At 51.4% G+C, this 18,991-nt stretch overlaps 2 protein-coding genes across 3 annotated transcripts in view; one reads left to right on the plus strand and one right to left on the minus strand.

The window, feature by feature from the left end:
* TMC5 (transmembrane channel like 5) overlaps window positions 1-6,453 on the plus strand; it is a 98,121-nt gene extending 91,668 nt beyond the window's left edge. Inside the window, exon 20 of the mRNA XM_070064784.2 lies at window positions 6,308-6,453. Coding sequence (XP_069920885.2) covers window positions 6,308-6,322 — 15 coding nt within the window. The 3' untranslated portion in view covers window positions 6,323-6,453. The remainder of the gene's footprint in view (window positions 1-6,307) is intronic.
* On the minus strand, window positions 3,127-18,110 carry GDE1 (glycerophosphodiester phosphodiesterase 1). 2 transcript variants are annotated; one of them, XM_002711771.6, is made up of 6 exons: window positions 17,672-18,110; window positions 13,933-14,108; window positions 11,299-11,404; window positions 7,823-7,915; window positions 4,857-5,068; window positions 3,127-3,721 (listed from the first exon to the last, which is right to left on the minus strand). In XM_002711771.6, the coding sequence occupies exons 1-6, from the start codon at window positions 17,930-17,932 to the stop codon at window positions 3,574-3,576; spliced, it is 996 nt and encodes a 331-aa protein (XP_002711817.3). In that variant the 5' UTR covers window positions 17,933-18,110; the 3' UTR covers window positions 3,127-3,573. The 2 variants fall into 2 exon arrangements, with proteins under 2 accessions (XP_002711817.3, XP_017197971.3); XM_017342482.4 differs by having other exon boundaries at window positions 13,933-14,104; window positions 17,672-18,109.
* Between the last annotated feature and the right edge of the window lie 881 nt (window positions 18,111-18,991).

An 18,991-nucleotide genomic window follows, 5' to 3' on the forward strand; every position in this document is an offset into this window, starting at 1 on the left:
TCTGCATCCATCAGAAGCATTTATGTCTTGGTCCAATTCTCGTTGAAGTAGGATTGCAGACACCTACCCCCTAAATAAGAAGACGGGCATTGCGTAACCAAGGATGTAGCGGATTTCCTAAGCCCTGCGAGGCAGCTTCCTCACTGTTTCTGTCTCCTATGAGACACAGAAGTGCAGTCCACTGAGCAGCAGCAGTGGCTTCATTCACAAGGACTTTCTCGGAAAGAGCTCCCGTGGCTTTGACCGTCACTCCATGCTGCCGAATCCTAAGTCGTGTATCCACGGCCCGGCACCTCTCGCTCTAGGACTCTCTCAGAGACCTTCCCACTTGGATACCCCAGAGCTCATTCCCTCGACACTGACTGAGCGTATACTAGGTGACAGGCACCAGGCATGGTGAAGCTTTCCCACGGCTGCCTGCTGGCCGTGGCCCGGTGCGGGCTCTGGGGTTAGATCTCCTGGGTCTGCATCCTCATTCTGTCACTGCTGGGTGACAGCAAGAAGCTTAGCTTCCGTGCGCTCTGGTTTCCTTCGCTATAGAGTGGGATGATGATGGCACCGACCCCATGAGAGTTGTTGCAAGGAGGAAATACCTGGGTAGCATTTGTAGCAGTGTCTGGCACACAGAAGATGCTTAGTAAGTGTTCATGAACAAACATTTCACATACAGTCGTTGAATCACACTACCCCATCATCAGGTGGTACTAATCCCACCCTGTTTCACAGATGAATTAAGTCACTTGCCCAAGGTCATACAGGAATTTAGACTTGGCTTTCTCTGATCCCAAATTCCATTTTTAACCCTATATTATGCCTTCCAAGGAAGTGCTTAATTTGACATATGCAAACATTCTTTGGAGACAGAGAGAGAAATTGAGAATGAGAGTGAATGAGGATCTTCCATCCGCTGGTTCATTCCACAAATGGCTGCAATAGTGAGAGCTGGGCCAATCTGAAGCCAGGACCAGGACTTCTTCCAGGTCTCCCATGTGGGTGCAGGGGCCCAGGAATTAGGTCATCTCCTCCTGCTTTTCCAAGCCATAGCAGAGAGCTGGATCAGAAGTGGAGCAGCCGGGACTCAAACTAGCGCCCATGTGGGATGCAGTATTGCAGGTGGTGGCTTTACCTGCTGTGCCACAACACAGACACTCTTCTTTTTTTCTTACAAATTCTCTACTCTTTGAGGCCTGGACCACCTTGACGTAAGACCCAGATTCTTATTTGGGCCAGATAGAACCAAGGACAAAATGGGTTTGGGACGAAGCTTCCCGAGGCGTCCACACCACAGAAGGGACGCTGTGTTATTACTGCATGCTGCCTCCCGAGACAGCCTGCCCTGCCTGCTGCTGTCTAGTCTCAGGGTGCCCCAGGGCCGACCTCAACCCATGGAGGTGTTCTTCTGGGCCACTTTTCCCTCCCTCTTACCACTCGAGTCATAATGTGGCGTGGAAGCCTACGGGCTCTAGACATTTGCACCATTCAATGGACAAATCTTTGTTCAAGTGGAAATTCTGGACATCTTCTTTGTAAAGGGCGACTGAAATTGTCCCAAGCTCCCTCTGTCACACCCCAGGCAACACCAGCTGTAGCACACGCCAGCTTGCTTCCTGCTGCCACCTAAGCTGTGTGCACCGAGAGTTTTTCCAAAACTCACACTGCCAGGCTGTTGCAAATGGTAGGCTGCGACTCACGGGAGGGAGGAGGCCATTAGGCCCGCGCTGTGGGGCTGTGACAAAGGCCACAGATGGGTTCAGAGGTGGAGCGGGTGAGCTAGAGAAGACAGCTTTGCCAGTAAACAAAGAATTCAGAGGTGGGCGCTTGGCCTGGTGAGATGCCCACGTCCTGTATCGGGGTGCTGGGGTTTGAGGCTCAGCCCTGGCTCCTGGCTCCAGCTTCCTGAGAAAGGACACCCACAGGCATTGGTGATGGCTCAAGTGACTGAGTCCCTGCCAGCCATGTGGAGGACCTAGACCAACTGCCAGCTGCCAGGTTCAGGCCCTCGCCCTGGGGTTGCAGGCGCTGGGCAGTGGAGCAGCAGATGGGAACTTTTGCGTTTGTCTTCCAAGTAAATAAATACAATTCAAAAAAATCAACTTCATATTCAGTATCATTACATCAGTTAAGAAAACCCCAGGAAGCTCAGGTGGGGAGGCAGGGTCAGGAGCCACAGATGCGTGCTAGGAGGTGGACATGGTGGGTGGTTAGGAGCAGCGGCTCTGCAGTCAGACCCACTTGGACTGGAACCCCAGTTGTCCCAGCCGTGGAGACTGGGGGTCAGGGACTTTGACGCTGCAGTACCTCCATTCCCAAAAGATGGCATCGCCTCCCTGTGCTTTCCATGAGGGATGGACAGGCGCCGCCCATGAGGCCAAGCCTAGGGTAGGTTCTGGGCCAACAGTAAACCAGAAACTTGTCATGAGCTCAGGCGGTGTGATCTGGAAGGCGGCCCCTTGCCATTCATAGATTTTTATTTTTGACATTGATTTTTTGTTTGTTTCTTTGTTTTGACAGAGTTAGACAGTGAGAGAGAGAAACAGAAAAAGGTCTTCCTTTCCATTGGTTCACCCCCCCCAAATGGCTGCTATGGCTGGCACGCTGTGCCAATCCGAAGCCAGGAGCCAGGTGCTTCCTCCTGGTCTCCCAAGCGGGTGCAGGGACCAAGGACTTGGGCCATCCTCTGCTGCCTTCCCAGGCCACAGCAGAGAGCTGGACTGGAAGAGGAGCAACCGGGACAGAATCTGGTGCCCTGACTGGGACTAGAACTTGGTGTGCCGGCGCCGCAGGCGGAGGATTAGCCTAGTGAGCCATGGCGCTGGCCCCAGATTTTGATTTTTCTCATTTGTAAAAATGAGGATAAGCCTAGATGTTCTGGGAACTTTCTTCCCATTTGTTCTAATTCTCTGTGCATGGCTATCATCCGTTGTACAGCTGTCTACTAAGTCTGAAATGGTGCAACTGTGCCCCCTGGTGGTTAGCAGCTCCCATTGCGAGGCACCCTAAAGAATTCTGGGGATGGGTCTCCAGCCTTTGCAAGGTTTTGATGGCCTCGCTGGATCACGCGTGGCAGCTTCCCCAAGTTCCTAGGCCCTGTGATGTGATACCTGGAACACAAGTTTCCTCCAGAGATCCTTTTAATGATTTTATTAGTATTCTCACAAGTTTGACATCTACAGTACGCCGTTAATATAGTCGAAGACAAATATTTAAAATAATGGAGTTACTGAAGTGTGGCCAGTTTGGAAACATCGCCTCCGTGTGGTCATGCGGGTCCCATGCATTTGCCTCTGCTCCCCCCACCGCAGAGCGCTGTCTGCTCGGCCTCGCGGGCTGCGCTGGAAGAGGCCCTGGTGCCTCCTTTCAGCCCCAGCTTTCAAGGGCAGCCGTGCTGAACACGCATCCTGTGGGGTGCAGTAGCGACCTGGGTCTGTTTTGGTTCAGGTAAAAAATGCAATTACTGACAAGGGCTTGTGTGAGCCCCCCAGTGCGGGGCCGGGGCTGGCCCGAGGGTGTGCGGATATCCCCGTGGGGAGCTGCCAGGTGGTTCAGAACCTGAGCTTCGCCTCCGGGGCCAGGCTAGAACTGAGGTGCGCAGTCCTCCAGCATGCTGTCGGTGATGTAGCTGGAGCCCAGGTGCGATTCGTAGTAGCTCTTCTCGTCGAAGGTGTTAACAGTCCAACCGACCACCTGGATTCCTTTAGCTGACCACTTCTTCAAGTAGTCCCTGGAGAGAGAGCACACACGGACCCTGTCGGAAGGATGCCACTTGTCCCAGGAATCCATTACGGCCCCTCAGCAGGGTATTCACTGAGCAGCGAGCGTGCCCAGAGCCTGCTGAGCGGCCCCTGCGCTGCAGGTGGAGGCTGGACACTGCCCCGCACTGCCACCAGCTCCCTGGGACCCTGTGCTCCCCTCCCCACCCCGGCCCAGGACCCTCGATGCAGCAGCCACTGCGGGTGGGCCTGGCTTAGCTCCTCCTCTCTCTCACCTCACCCCACCCCACCCCACACTCCTCCTTTCTCTTCTGGGCTGTGGAATATGGATTTTCTTTCAAAGCCTCGAGAGACCCAGGCTCCTTCCTGCCACAGTGCTCTTGCGAGGGCTTTCCTCTCTGCCCTGGTTCCCCATCATTCCCTGCAGACCTGAGGTGGCCGTCACTTCCTGGGGGATGCTCCCCCTGAGCCCTGAGACAGGGTCTAACTACATAGCCTACGCACTCCGTTCTCTCCTGCAGAACACGCGTCTTAGCTGTGATTTCCTATTCACCCAAGTTTCACGGCTTGGCATCTCTCCCCCTCCACTGTAAACTCTGTGGGGGCAAAAACCATGGCATTGCTTCTTCCCCGCTGCAGCTCGCTAACACAGCAAGCACCATGGGACACCATAGCGTTCACCAGGCATCTACTGCATGGGAGCTGAGAGCTCTAATGAGCAGAAACAAAGCAGCTCTCAAACTGCGCGGAGACAGAGGTGAAGACGGATGGCCGGTGGACAGAGATCTTGGGAGATGGGGAAGAGAGACGTCAGGTGCAGGGAGCGGGAGGGACGCAGGGCGAGCGAGGCTGGTGCCTGGAAGACATTCTCCCGGGGGCTCTGCCCTGGGGCTTGTGTTGGTTCTCAAAGGGAGCTGCGGAAGAGTGCTGTGGCACTGTCACGGAACAGCCAAGACTGTCTGTCTGTCTGAACCCTTCCCTCCTGGGAAGCTAGTGCTATTCCAACATCCCGCAGACACGGTATGCTTTGGGGCGGGAGCCAATGCAGACGGTCCACCCTCCTCGTCTTTTTCCAGAACAATCCGGAAGTGTGTCAGGGGAAGATTGCAACAACAACAACAACAAACCCCCAAACCTTGCACTTACGGGGACACGAAGTCCTTCTGCATGAGGAAGGCGGAAACCCCGCACAGGTACCAGAGGACGTTGTGCATGCTCCAGTCGAGCAGGATGTCCAGGCCCACAAACACGGCCTGCCGCCAGAAGCTGCTGTAGCGGGGCTTCCCGTCCCCCGTGTGGCTCAGGCTCCAGGGCCTGTGAGTCAGCGCCGTGATGACGTTCTGGTCGGTCTGCCTCATCTGCAGAGGAGTTCGGGACAATGACATCACTATCACATCTAGTCTGCTCCTTCCCGTTAGTTCAGATCGCTCCGACCGGGTGGCCACAGCGGCTACGCTACCCCACGTGTACTGATGGGTCCATCACAGAACTCTGGGAGAAATGACGGTGATGGGTGTGAAGCATTCAGTATGCTGTGAACAGAACACGTTTCCACAATCCTAAACGAGCTGCAATCCTATCCTCACAAGAAAATTACCATCTCAAGGTCAAATTTATTTTTTTTAAGATTTATTTATGTATTTAAAAGTCAGAGTTAGGGAGAGACAGAGAGGTCTTCCGTCTGCTGGTTCATTCCCCAAGTGGCTGCAACAGCCAGGGCTGAGTCAGGCTGAAGCCAGCAGCCAGGAGTCTCCCTCCAGTCTCTCATGGGGCAGCAGGGACCCAAGCACTTGGGCCATTTTCTGCTGCTTTCCCAGGCCATTAGCAGACAGCTGGATCAGAAGTGGAGCAGCCAGGACACGAACTGGCGCCCATATGGGATGCCGGCGTGGCAGGTGGCGGCTTTCCCTGTTATGCCACAGTGCCAGCCCCCAAGGTCGACTTTTAATGATGTCATAAGAATAAACTTTTAAAGACATTTTTTAACACACATGTAAAAATCGCACCTATCTCTCGGGTGGGGCACGATTTGATGTTTTGGCACACGTACACATTGTGTGATGTCCAGTCCCTTGTAAACGTATCCATCTCCTCACAGGTTCCACAGCTAAGAATAAACTTTTAATTGGATGCTGATTAAGTTCTGGCCAGAGATGACAGAGCAGAACTCCTTGAGGATGGACACAGGATCATTTCAAGGTGGCCTGGAGAGCTGGGGTCCTCTCCGTGGCACACATTTGGAAAAGGCTCGGGGTAGGGAGTGAGGAGGGAAGGAAGTGACAAGGGGCTAGGCGGAGGCGCGGGGGAAATAGAGCCGTCAGAAGTGACCACACAGGGCCACGGCCTCCGCGGTCAAGGAAGTTGGGAAACACTGGCCAAGGGTCAGAAGGCCCATGGCTTCTTCATGCCAGTGACAGCTTGTACCTGGCCGGGCTGCGCCCTCGCCGCTAGCACCCGGGATGCATGCGCTGTCGGTCAGCAGCGTTACTTACAGGGCCAAGTCATGGTTTTGGAAACTGGTAAATCCAGAGGGAGGTGAAGCACATACTCTGCCTGCCAGGGGAACTAAGTAGCAGAGGAGAACTTTCTTTTTACAGATGGATTCCTGCTAACACACCAAGAAGGAATGACAGAATTCAAACTCAACGTTTTGCAACCCCTGGCCACTGATTGTGCACAGCCAAGGACAAGAGTCAGCTGGGCATGGCGTGGCATGGTGTGGTGTGGCATGCCTGATGCTGGGAAAACGCCCCGCCTCTGAAACCATTGGCCAGGAACAGCCAGGCCTAGTCTCATCAAGCCTCCAGCCCGCACCGGCAGTGATGGAGGTAACAACAGAAAGTGTGCTTCCCAGTCTAGCCTGGGCTCTTCAATAAATACAGCACAAGGGCAAAGAGAGAACTTGTAGCTTCCACTTACGATTGCAATACACAACCCTTATCTGGGTCCTGATTTAAATGAAGAATTTGTGGGGCCGATGCTGCGGGTGCAGTGGGTTAACGCCCTAGCCTGAAGAGCTGGCATCCCATATGGGTGCTGGTTCGAGACGCTGCTGCTCTACTTCCGACCCAGCTCTCTGCTATGGCCTGGGAAAGCAGTGAAGATGGCCCAAGTCCTTAGGCCCCTGCACCTGCGTGGGAGACCTGGAAGAAGCTCCTGGCTTTGATTCGGCGCAGCTCCGGCTGTTGTGGCCAATTGGGGAGTGAACCATCGGATGGAAGACCTCTCTCCCTGTCCCTTTCCCTCTCCCTCCCTCCCTTTCTCTCTCTCTCTCTGTAACTCTTTCAAATAAATAAATAAATCAGAAAAAAAAAAGAATTTGTAAAAGAAGCAAGCAGACAAAAAATGGTTCATGACATTTCTGAGCCAGGTGACAGTGTGCACATGGATGGGATGTTTGTTGACATTAAGCACTAACTATTTTTTTTTTTACACTTTTTTTTTTTGACAGGTAGAGTGGACAGTGAGAGAGAGAAACAGAGAGAAAGGTCTTCCTTTGCCGTTGGTTCATCCTCCAATGGCCGCTGCGGCCGGCGTGCTGCGGCCGGCACACCGCGCTGATCCGAAGGCAGGAGCCAGGTGCTTCTCTTGGTCTCCCATGTGGGTGCAGAGCCCAAGTACTTGGGCCATCCTCCACTGCACTCTCAGGCCACAGCAGAGAGCTGGCCTGGAAGAAGCACTAACTATTAACAGTTTTTGGACGGGGGAAAGGCATCGCTTTCTAAAGACTGCAATTTTTATGGAAGGGATGAGAGGATTTGCTCTAAAAAATACTGAGGAAGATCGCTGAGGGTCTGGGTGAAACAGGCTGGGTTGTGGTTAAAGGGATTCATTGTACTATTCTACTTTTATGTGTGTTTTAATTTGCCATCATTAAGAGGTGTTATTTTTTAAAGGTATTTTTGGTTATTTAGTGAGAAGTGGGGACACATAACTCTTTTCCATTCTGAGAATGCTTATCAAAGTAATTGGAATGAGTCTATGGACAACAAAGAAGAATGGGCTGAAGTGGATTCCTGCCTTTCAAGATTTAAAGTTTTAATTTTAATTTAAAATCTAGTATCTCTAGAAATTAATCTAACATTATGTACAAGAAGATTCCTGAATTTTACCTTATAGATAACTTCAGGCAAGAAAGAGCAGACCATACTGCTGTTGTAGAGTTGTGGGAATTCCATGTACATTTTCTTCAGCGCATCCGTAGCCTGGAGAACAGAGAGATTCGTGCACTTAGCACCTATGAAAACACGACTCGCAGCCAGTGAAGCACAGAATGAGCAGCCCTCATCTGCAAATCCAAGATCAGAATTGCTTCCAAAATCCAAAGTTTTTTGAGTGCCAACATTATCACAAGTGGAAAATCCACATTGCTATGTATTCCTGCACAAACTTTAAAAAAGAATGCATAAAACTGGCCTGCGCTGTGGCTCACTAGGCTAATCCTCCGCCTGCGGCGCTGGCACACCGGGTTCTGGGGTGCCAGGGTCTGTCCCGGTTGCTCCTCTTCCAGGCCAGCTCTCTGCTGTGGCCCAGGAGTGCAGTGGAAGATGGCCCAAGTGCTTGGGCCCTGCACCTGCATGGGAGACCAGGAGGAAGCACCTGGCTCCTAGCTTCGGATCGGCACAGCGTCAGCCATAGCGGCCATTTAGGGGGTGAACCAATGGAAGGAAGACCTTTCTCTCTGCCTCTCTCTCTCTAACTCTGCCTGTCAAAAAAATAATGCATAAAACTACCTTCAGTCTAGGTGGATGGGGTGTCCATGAAACAAATGAGTTTCCTGTTTAGACTCGAGTCCCATCGCTGACTGCTTCATTGGGAATCTGCCAACTTTCTGAACTTCAAAAAAAAAAAAAAAAACCGAATCCAAAACACCGGTGGATGCAAGGATTTTGGAAAAGGGTGGCTCTGTCTGTACAAGACCACGTTTATCAATGCAAGAGAGAGCACGTCAGCCGCTAGCAAGGAAGACGCGGGAGCTGCTCTGTCCTGTCGTGCTGAGAGGCGCACCCGTGTCACATGCTGTCACACCCGTGTCACATGCTGTCACACCCGTGTCACACGCGGCGGAAAGCATGGCGGGCTGTAGGCCAGAGGCCGAGAGCAACCTTTGCTCAGAGCCTCGTCTGGCCACCAGGACAAGTTCTGCTAGGGCCCCGGTTCTATCAGCCTCTGCCTCTCCTAGAGGAAGCACGAGAGAGGACAGACTGTTCTCAGTCCAGGGATGAAAGAGATCCACCGTCTGTCACCAACCCGGGGGAGGGGCAGCGATAGCTATAGGACAAGGTGGGGTGTAGTCTGGGAGGAGAGAGATCTCCCAGTTCTTCCCGGTGAACAGAAGTTCCCTGTTGTCAGGGTCTAGCTAAGAAATGAAGAAACACCAGAAGCTAAATATTGACACTCTGTGACGCTAAGGGCATTAGTAACAGCAGTGGCTAACCACAGCAGCAAGACTCGAGCAGACGTCCTGTGGGTGTGCAACACTGCTAACTTCTGGAGCATCACACACAGGCATATCCCAACACACACAACAAAATGCACTGCGCTCCTACTATGAGCAGCAGAGGTACTACTGATGTCTGAATAACACTCACTCACAGAACTGTGGCCTACAGAACCAACGCGTTCTTGCTCTTTGAACTACACATGCGCTCTTCACCCCCCTTAGTTAGTTAGTTCACTCTCACATCACCCCTGTGTGGTAGTTTCTTTGTTGCACCCAGGAAACCAGCGACCCTGCAGTAAGTTCCCGAGCTCAGTCAAGGTCTGCTGGAGCCCGCAGCCCACGGTCTTGTCTGCAGGGCTCTATTAGCTCCAGTTTGTGGTCCACATTTGGCCCTGCACACCGTCAAGCTGGTGAGCTGGATCCCTGTGTTCTGCCCGCTCTTGGCTCAACTCCTGGGAGCACCCATCCAGAAAACTCAAACAGCAGGGTGTCGAAAAAGCAACAGCATTTCTCCACCTTCTCCTTTGTGTTTTTTCTCATTCTGAGAGCGTACGATGGTCAGTGCACTGTGGGAGGAATGGCGCCCCGTCACTGTTCCCAGATGTGGGCCACATCCTTAGCAGAAGCTGAAGCGCCCATTAAAAACACAGGTTCCCTGACCTAGCCCTAGACACTGGCAGAATCTCTCCTGTGGGGAGTGCAAACCAGGAATCCACATTTTTCATATGGAGACTCCAGGTGGTTCTGAAGCAAATCAGCTGGGAAGCCTGGAGGTATGCAGCTGTCAACTTACCAGAATAATACATCAGTTTCCATTCTTTTATTCCAGAATGGAAGTTTACTATACTAAAGTTAGAGTACACTTTAGGCTCCCATTTTAGGTTTTTAACAACTGGCTTCTAATAAATGTCCTGGGGTTAATAAAACAAAATGGCATCCCCCAACTTCTCAACCAGCAGAGGGCCAGTACCAGTTACGGGTACTGCTAGGGGGAAATACTCAAGGTACCCAAATAGGGGGCAAAAACCTATTTGATAGTTATAAAGCTGGTTATATGAGAACAATATAACTTGAATCACAGTTCCCTGCCATATGCTTTTATGTGTGAAAGTACAAAATTTATTTGTACTTTTAAAATACAAATTTAAAGTACACAACTTATTTTAAAATGCCATCCTTATTTGAAGAAAATACAGTAATTTTGTGAATCATACTTTTCCATTGCAATATATTCTTATGAGCTGAAGTATAAAATTTAAGCAACATTCCATTTTAAAATATCATATGTACTTGAAAAAAATACCAATTTTCTGATAAAAGTGTAACCTACTCAACTCACTGCATAACAAAACTATACAAAAGAGGTAGAAATCAGGAGGCTGGCACTGTGCGTAGTGGGTAAAGCCTCTGCCTGCAAGGCCAGCATCCCATATGGACACCAGTTCAAGACACGGCTGTTCCACTTACGACCCAGCTCCCTGCTAATGACCTGGGAAAGCAGTGGTCAATGGCCCAAGTGCTTGGGTCCCTGCCACCCACTTGGGAGACCTGGAAGAAGCTCCTGGCTCCTGGCTTTGCCCTGGCCCAGCTGTGGCCATTGCAGCCATCTGGGGAGTGAACCAGTGGACGGAAGATTTCTCTCTCTGTATCTATCTCTATAACTCTGACTTTCAAATAAATAAATAAATATTAAAAAGAGAGAGAGAGAAATCAGAGGAACAAACTACATAAAAGCTATCCTGTCAGTGACCCGAAGCCTGGAATATGGATGTTGTACCCCATGGTTGTCCATCAGCTGATGAGCAGGGGCAGCCCGTCTCGTGTACAGTCCTGGCCTTCTCCATAACAGCCTCTTAACTGGTTCCTTACGTTCTTTGGTTTCAGTGCTTTACAAATACCAGAAACTTGACTCTTGCATTTTGTGCAGGTTGTGGATTATCAGGGCTTGCAAGGTTAAAAGGTTCCGTAACTGACTTTCTTTAAAGAAGTGGATTTTTGCATTGTATACACGTCCATTAAACAGATATCATTTGTGAAAGTAATTATAGAAAAAAAAAGAATCAACATCAAAATGTCTAGTTAATTTTGGAAATGATTAGCAATGACATGTCTTTGACACAGCGAAGTTCATGGTAGAAACTGTACCATATTTGCATGGCCTTTGACATCAAAGAAGATTGTGAGGTTATTTTTTAGGCACTCTGCAACAGCTTCCCTCAGGGTGGGGATCTTTTCATCAGGGAAATCGTTCCTACAAGAGAAGGAAAAGGAACAGTACATCACAGGAGAAAGGAAAAGAGAAAAGGTTAGCGGAACGGGTCTTTTACGAAAGTCCCCCAGGCTAAAGGGAAGCGTGTTGTCCCCAGCCTCCTTCCTCAACCACGCCAAGGTCCAAGGATAACGGACGCAAAGTGCTTGAACCACGCCACGGATATACTCGACCAGAAAATAGCAGCAACAACAAAAATCACTTAGTTTTTGGGAAATCACTGAATTTCCACTTACTAACATACCTAGTAACAGTACTCACCAAAGGGCAGAGTACTTGGCATCTCTGGAGAACCCAGAGGCTTATGGTTAAGATTAATTTCCATACATATATTGGGATATGTGTGTGTATAAAATATATAGCACAATTCTAGGTAAATATATATATATATATTACATAATATACACATGCCATAATTCTATATGCCACAATATACAAACGCCATAATTCTAAAGGAAATACTTTTCCTACAACACGGTCCCTGAATGCAAGCCAATGACTTCATTTGAAGTTTAATCAAAGAAAATCCAACCTGTTCCACTTGAGAAGCAAAGACTGGTTGTGTCTAAGATACAGAGACTGACGCCTTTTCAAAGGGTTTTTAAGAGTGACGTGGCCCTTAAGCATGTTTTATTTTAAGTATTAACTGCAGTTATCAGCTGCACGGCCATTAGAATGTGAAACCCAGCCTTTCTCTCACATTGAGCCAACAGCATGCTCAGAGCCCAGCCCCGGGACTTGGGAGTGCGGCCAGGTTCTGCCCAGCCCGCACTGTCACTTCCTGTGACTGGTTTTACTTCCTCTCAGATCCTAGGAAGATAAGGCCTAAGTCATTGTCAGGGAAGACTGAACCTTTACCATTGGGTCAGTCAGTCAGTATTTAGGGAGTGCTGATCAGTGTGCAGAGAAATGAAAATTGCATGGGTAACAGTGGACACATACTTCTCAACAAGACAAAGAGGACAGGAGGAGGGGGATTTGAAAAACCACATTCCAAAGTTATTCCAAGTCTACATCAATTCCAAGGGTGTTTACTGCTGGGTAATGGGGAGAAGGGTGTGGGTTTGGTGGGCACGTAAATTTGAGACACACAAGCTGAAGGTAAGAACTGACTGACGGAGCCTCTTTTTACCAAAGAGGATTGTCCGTGGCTTCGTGTTTGATCTTATTTGATCATAGAACCCTCCTGGGGAACATCAGACAGGACTAGCTTTGGAAGCTATTGGTTTAAGCTGTACCAGAAAGGGATTAAATCAGAGATCTGAAAGAAGTCATATTTTGTAAAAAACATGTTGATTAATTTTTATTGATTTCAAGGCAGAGTGACCAAGAGAGGCAGAGAGAGGTAGAGAGAGAGAGAGAGAGAGAGGGAGAGAGAATCTTCCATCTGCTGGTTCACTTGCTTGCCCTAGAACTTTCACTCTTATAGAGTTGAGAGACCATGGGGCCAACTGGAAACAGCAAGGTTTAGTGGGCTTTTCTTTAGATTGAAAATTAGGATATACAGATTCATATCTTGGTACTTGAGGAACTCGTCATTTGCCCTTGACTAAATGCCCTCGCCATTTAACTTGTCTGAGATTGCCTTGAAACGCAGGGTTGATCTAGATCTTTAGGGTATAATACAGTAGCCACGTGGTCATTTAAATTTACATTTACACTTAAATTACAAACTCATTTCCTCAGTTTCCCCAGCCACAGTTCCCATACTCAGTAGCTACTCGTGGCTACCACATTGGCCAATGCAGACACAGAACACTTTCATCAATGCTATTCTATATTATATCTAAGATATCGCCGTTCCCAGGATTTTATGATTCCTCAGACGCTGGGGCCTGGGGTGAACCTCTGGAGCAGTGGTTATGTCATCACTTGGGATGCCTGCCTGCTTGGCAGCCTGCCGGGTCTGAGCCGTGCATGCTTTGGTTCCCATCCAGCTTCCTGACAATCCAGAGGACGATGACTCAAGTCCTTGGGTCCCTGCCACCAACACGGGAGCTGCTGGGCTCTGAGCTCCTGATTGTGACCTGGTCCAGTCCCGGCTATTATGGGCATTGGGGAGTGAACCAGTAGATGGAAGATCTCTCTCCATCTGGTTCTGTATCTCTCTCTCTCTGATTTTCAAATAAAATGGAAAAAAAAAAAGAATGGACACTTTGTTTCTTGATGCACCTGCAAGATCAACAAACAATTGCTTTCAGCCTCATGATTCTGTAATTAAAGTAACAGTCCAGAGTAACTGTCATGTTAGTGACTAGATAGAGTATCATCTTGAGAATAATTCAGAGGCTAAATTTGGCCTCAGTGGGAAAGATGAAAAACATACATGCTTTGTTTGTTGTTCCTGGCACCAGCTTATTACTTGGGAAACCTGTACACAGTTCAAAACACACCAAAGCAAAACAAAACAACCCTCCTGGAACAGAAGATACGCTTAGAAGGGTCCAGTGTGGATCTGGGCTCTCCAGGCGAAGTGAAAGGGAACGTTTCCATGACAATCAACTGCTTACCTGAGTCTGTGATTTGCTGCAGGATTGAGCTTCCTGATTTGTTCAAACGTCAAATCACACAAGCGGCCCGACCCATCAGTGGTCCTGTCCACTGTGTTATCGTGCATCAAGACAGGAATCCCGTCAGAAGTAAACTCAATGTCCAGCTCCACGCCCGTTGCTCCATTCTTAGCTGCCTTAACGAAAGCATCAAGAATGTTAGTGTCAAATGGCCACCGGCATCACCGTGCATCCCGACTCCCAGGAAGACCAGCAGGGATGCCTGGGCGAGAGCTGGGCCCACTGACTCCCTCCCCGCCCAGGCTGTCCCTGTGTCCCGCGGATGCTAACCGATGTCAACTCCTACCTTGTGGACTTACTACAAACGTCAGTTTCCCCTCTCAGTGTTCGATTTGGGAACTTCCGTTTCCTCTGGATGCTTTAACTCAGGGGCCATGGTGGCTGACCTCCATTTAGCCACACCCCTCCGTTCCCCTCCTACCCTCTCTGGGCCCAGCAGCTCTGAAGAGTCCCGGTGTTTGTTGATTACTCAGAGTTTGCTACTTTGGCATCAACAAGATGAGTCAGGGTTTTCTTGGTTGAACTCCACCCTCTCTACCAGAAACACCCGGCTGCTTCCAGGGGATGCTACATTCTGCTTATGTGAGCAGTGCTGGCTGGGGGCCAGCACTTGAACTTGAACACTGAACTTTGTGAGCCACACTCCTGAGACTGATGCCTAATGTCTGTTTCTTTGGCTGCCTCATAAGGATGACAGCAGATACGCTCATTAAGATCAACATTTTTAATTTTTTTAAAAAAAGTTTTAAGTCATGGTCCAGTGCAAACATACAAGGTATACAGAAAAAAAAAGACAACAAATATTCACATTTTGCTGTTTTCCTCAATCTCTCTCTGCCCTAAAGAAAAAAAAAAAAAAGAAAAGCTATGATTTATTGAGCACATTCTCCTCAATAGGCACCAGTCTAAGTGCTTTAAATGCATAAACTTGTTTGACCCCAGAGTCGCATGCTAAGGGCAGGGACTGTAGTAAGAGTCGCATTTTACAGATGGGAACCTGAGACAAAAAGAGGTCGGGAAACCTGCCCCGGATCACACAGCTGGCGGTGGTAGAGGCCAGCCTGACCATGCTCTCAGCACGACAGGTGCAGCTGCGGTGCTCCCATTCACGCTCCTCCTCCCTCCTCGGGGCTAACTGCCATCTCTGAGTTGGTGGGTCTCATTGGCATGCTACTCCCTCAGCTCCCATCAAATGCCTGGCTGGGCCACGTGGAAGCCAGCAGTCCAGAGCTCCCTCTGGGTCTCTGGGTGGCAGGGACTCAAGTACTTAGCCGTCACCTGCTGCCTCCTGGGGTGTGCGTGAACAGGAAGCTGGCTGGGAAGTGGCGTGGCTGGGACTCCAGTGTCAGATGGGAGCAGCCCCCCGAGCCCCTGCACCAAACACTGGCCCCCTGTGTTTACGCTTTTCAGAGCTGCCAGGCTGTTTCCCCTGCTGGTTCCTGTTTCTCCACATCTTTGCCAACACTTGCTAGTTTCTGCCTTGTGGTTTGACCGTCGCCCTCCTGATGGCCGTGCAGTCGTATTTCACTGTGGTTTTGATTTCTGTTTCCCAATGGCCAATAAGGTCACCTGTCTTTCCTCAGTGGACTTCTTGGCTATTCATACATCAGAGCTTCTATTTACTGAGTACCTACGATGTATCAGGTGCTGTTCTAAGCAGTTTCTCACTGCTCAGAGAGGGATGAGCCAGGATCATAGATCACAGATCCTACGTCTCAGCGGAGAGAAACGGCTTACACACGTGTGACAGGCACATCGCGCCAGCGGTAAGTGTTTTGAAGAACATGAAGGGGAATGGGACGGTGAAGGCAGGTGGGGGACGACAGACGGGGCAGCAAGGTAAGGACGCTCTGGCTGGCTCCTTCTCCTGACTTCCGGTCCAGGGCCACGACTTTGGAAAAGTCGTCTCGACTACTCCACCCTCCCTGCTCATTGTCCACCTCACTGCCCTCCTCCCCCGGAGGTGTCGCCTGCACGGGTCACCTGCCCCACTCGGACGCAGGCTCTGGGAACACGGGGCCGCTCCTGGCTGTAGCCGCAGAGTCCGGCGCGCAGCCGCTCTGTGAGTACTTTGTCTCTTCCATCCCAGAGAAAGGACCACAGGGAGACGAGCCGAAGAGAGGTATGCGTGGGTTATAAACCCCAACGCGGGCCTCCTGCCTTGTTCGGATGTCACTTTTGGATCTCTGCTTTAAGGAATCCAGCCATCTTCGGATTCTTTCCTTGGAGGTCACCCTGCCTCACTTTACAGGCTGAGCTCACGGAATCTGCACAACCTCTTTGTAGACTCCATTGTTATTCCCATCTTACAGATGAGGAAACTGAGGTCCAGGCTTGCCCATGGCACCCCAGGCATGACACTAACCGGGGCAGAGGTGGCTTAAGTAACTTGCTCCTTATGCAACACGGGCAAAGTAAAGAACAGGCAGTCCAAGTTTTTACATCCTGGAACGTATTCTAATCTATGATAAAGAGCCCTGGGGCTTGATATCAGACGGCTGAATTCTAGAAGGAGCAGCGAGTGAGTCAGTGTTCCCCACCTAGTCAAAGTCGAGATGACGTCAAAGAAATGCGAGGATCAGATACATTTATGCAGATATTGAAGTACGGACTCCAGCACTAAGCTCTCCCACTGCCCAGGCTGTGGCTGTTACCCATCAGGAGCCTGCCATGGGCTGGGAGGTACCAAGAGTCTCAGGAGTGCCTTGTGAGAACGGGATGCAAAAACCCATGGTGAGGGGCTGGTGCTGTCGCGCAGCAGGTTAAAGCCTCGGCTGCAGCGCCAGCATCCCCTATGGGGGCCGGTTCGAGTCCCAGCTGCTCCACTTCCGATCCAGCTCTCTGCTGTGGCCTAGGAAAGCAGTGGAGGATGACCCAAGTCCTTGGGTCCCTGCACCCCCATGGGAGACCTGGAAGAAGCTCCAGGATCCTGGCTTTGGATCAAATCAGCTCTGGCCATTGCAGTCATTTGGGGAGTGAACCAGTGGATGGAAGACCTTCCTCTCTCTCTCTCTCTCTCCTCTCTGGCTCTACATCTCTCTGTAACTCTGTCTCTCAAACACATAAAATAAAACTTAAAAAGCAACAACCCATGGGGAATCTGGCTGCTTGTCTGGGAGTGTGAATGTTTGTCTTTGGGCGGGGGAGGAAGCTGATAAGCAGGTGACTCAGGACCAGGAAAGACATCTGCTGTGTGGGGTGACCTATTTAGGATACCCAGGCTCACTGTCTAGGACCCCACTCACTGCACTTGCTGGGTGCCCCAGAGTATTCAGACACCGGCCTTTGTTCTGTTCCTGGAAGGCAGGGCACACACCGTTACCAGAACGCGCCTGGTAACCTCATTCCTACCTCCGGGCCTTTGCACCTGCTGTTTCCAGTTCCTGGAACCCGTTTCCCCAGATGATCTTTCTCCTAACTTCAGTTCCAGGGTCACTACTCCACCTCAAACGGCCTCCTTCGGCCCTCCCTGTCACTGTCCTCCTTCGCCGGCACGGGTCACTGGAGGCTCTGGGAACGCGGAGTCCCGCGCGCAGCGACTCTGCGTGGGGAGACGCGGGGCTCCGGGAGGGGTCCCTGCGGACGACGGGTGGGAAGCAGCCCAGGGAGGCCCCGGAAGGGCAAGCTCAAGCCCGAGCTCCCACGAGGGCCGAGGGGGCGCGAGGCGAGGGGGGCTCACCTGCCGAATGGCCGCCAGCGTGTTCTCGGGCGCGTCGTGGCTGCCGCCCCGGTGGGCGATGGCGGACACGCGGTCCCGGGGCTTGAGCACCTGCAGGGCCCGGCGGGAGGGCAACGGCTCAAAGCTGAAGAGCCGCAGCAGGACGTAGAGGCTGCCGGTGAGGAGGCAGGCATTGAAGGGGCTGCGCGTTAGCAGCAGCAGCAGCACCAGCAGGAAGGAGAAGGGGCCCAAGAGGCCCCCCTGGTCCTCCCACAGCCACATGCCGGCGCCCGCACCGGCAAGGACGGGAGTCCCGGGCCGGCCGGGCTCCCGGGCCGGGGCAGCAAGAGGCGAGGGGGTAGAGGCCGAGCACTGGCCGCCGCCGGCACCCTCCGAGGGGACCAGCGCCGCACAATGGCGGCGGCGGCCACATCCCGAGAGGGAGCTGGCCGCCCAGCCAATCAGCGCCCGAGATCGCCGGCGCGAGGGGCGGAACTGCTGCCGTGGCAACGGGGGCGGGCCCAGGCCCCAGGCTCAAGTTCCAAAGAGGCTTGGGGGTTTCTCTGGGGTTTGGGCTTCTTGGGTCGAGTGTGGAGGGGAAGGGGACAGAGCCCGCCGGCGACCGCAAGGGTGGGAGGGACTGGAGTGACTCCTTCGTCCGTCCTCGAGGAGAGGGAGGTCCTGGGGAGCGTGAAGGTGCAGGGAGCTAAGACTATGTATTCCAATGGAGATGTGCCCACACAGGCGTGGGTGCTCCGGACCCAGCCCTGAGCAGGACGGCGGGGTCCCTGCCCTATGGAGGATGATAGTGTTCACACAGCACTGATCCTGCCTCGGGTGCTGTCCAGCAAACACTGCCTATGCCTAGCTCGCGTAGACTCACCACATCAGCAGCAGTGGGCATTATCTCAGAGGGGTGGTTTCAGTCCACTTTCGAAGGATTTTTGTGATTCCGAGAGGATGGAAGAACAGAGCAAAGGAAGAATTGACAGGAATTTCAATGATTTCTTTTTTGAAGAAAAAATGTATTTATTTACTTGAAAGGTAAGGGAGTGGAGAGAGAGAGAGAGAGAGAGAGAGAGAGAGAGAGATCTTCCATGTGCTGGTTCACTCCTAAATGACTGCAACAGTCAGGACTGGGCCAGGCTGGAGCCAGGAGCCAAGATTTCCAACCCTGTCTCCCACGTGGCTGCAGCGACCCACGTACCTGGGCCATCTTCTGCTGCTTTCCCAGGTGCATTAGCAGGGAGCTGGATTGGAAGTGCAGCAGCCAGGACTTGACCTGGTGCTCTTATGGGCTGTCGGTGTTGCAGGCAGCGCCCTTAACCTATGTCAGCATGC

Source organism: Oryctolagus cuniculus, chromosome 19 (assembly GCF_051225735.1).
Source record: "Oryctolagus cuniculus isolate XC-2025 breed Fujian yellow rabbit chromosome 19, ASM5122573v1, whole genome shotgun sequence".
Classification (NCBI taxonomy): domain Eukaryota; kingdom Metazoa; phylum Chordata; class Mammalia; order Lagomorpha; family Leporidae; genus Oryctolagus; species Oryctolagus cuniculus.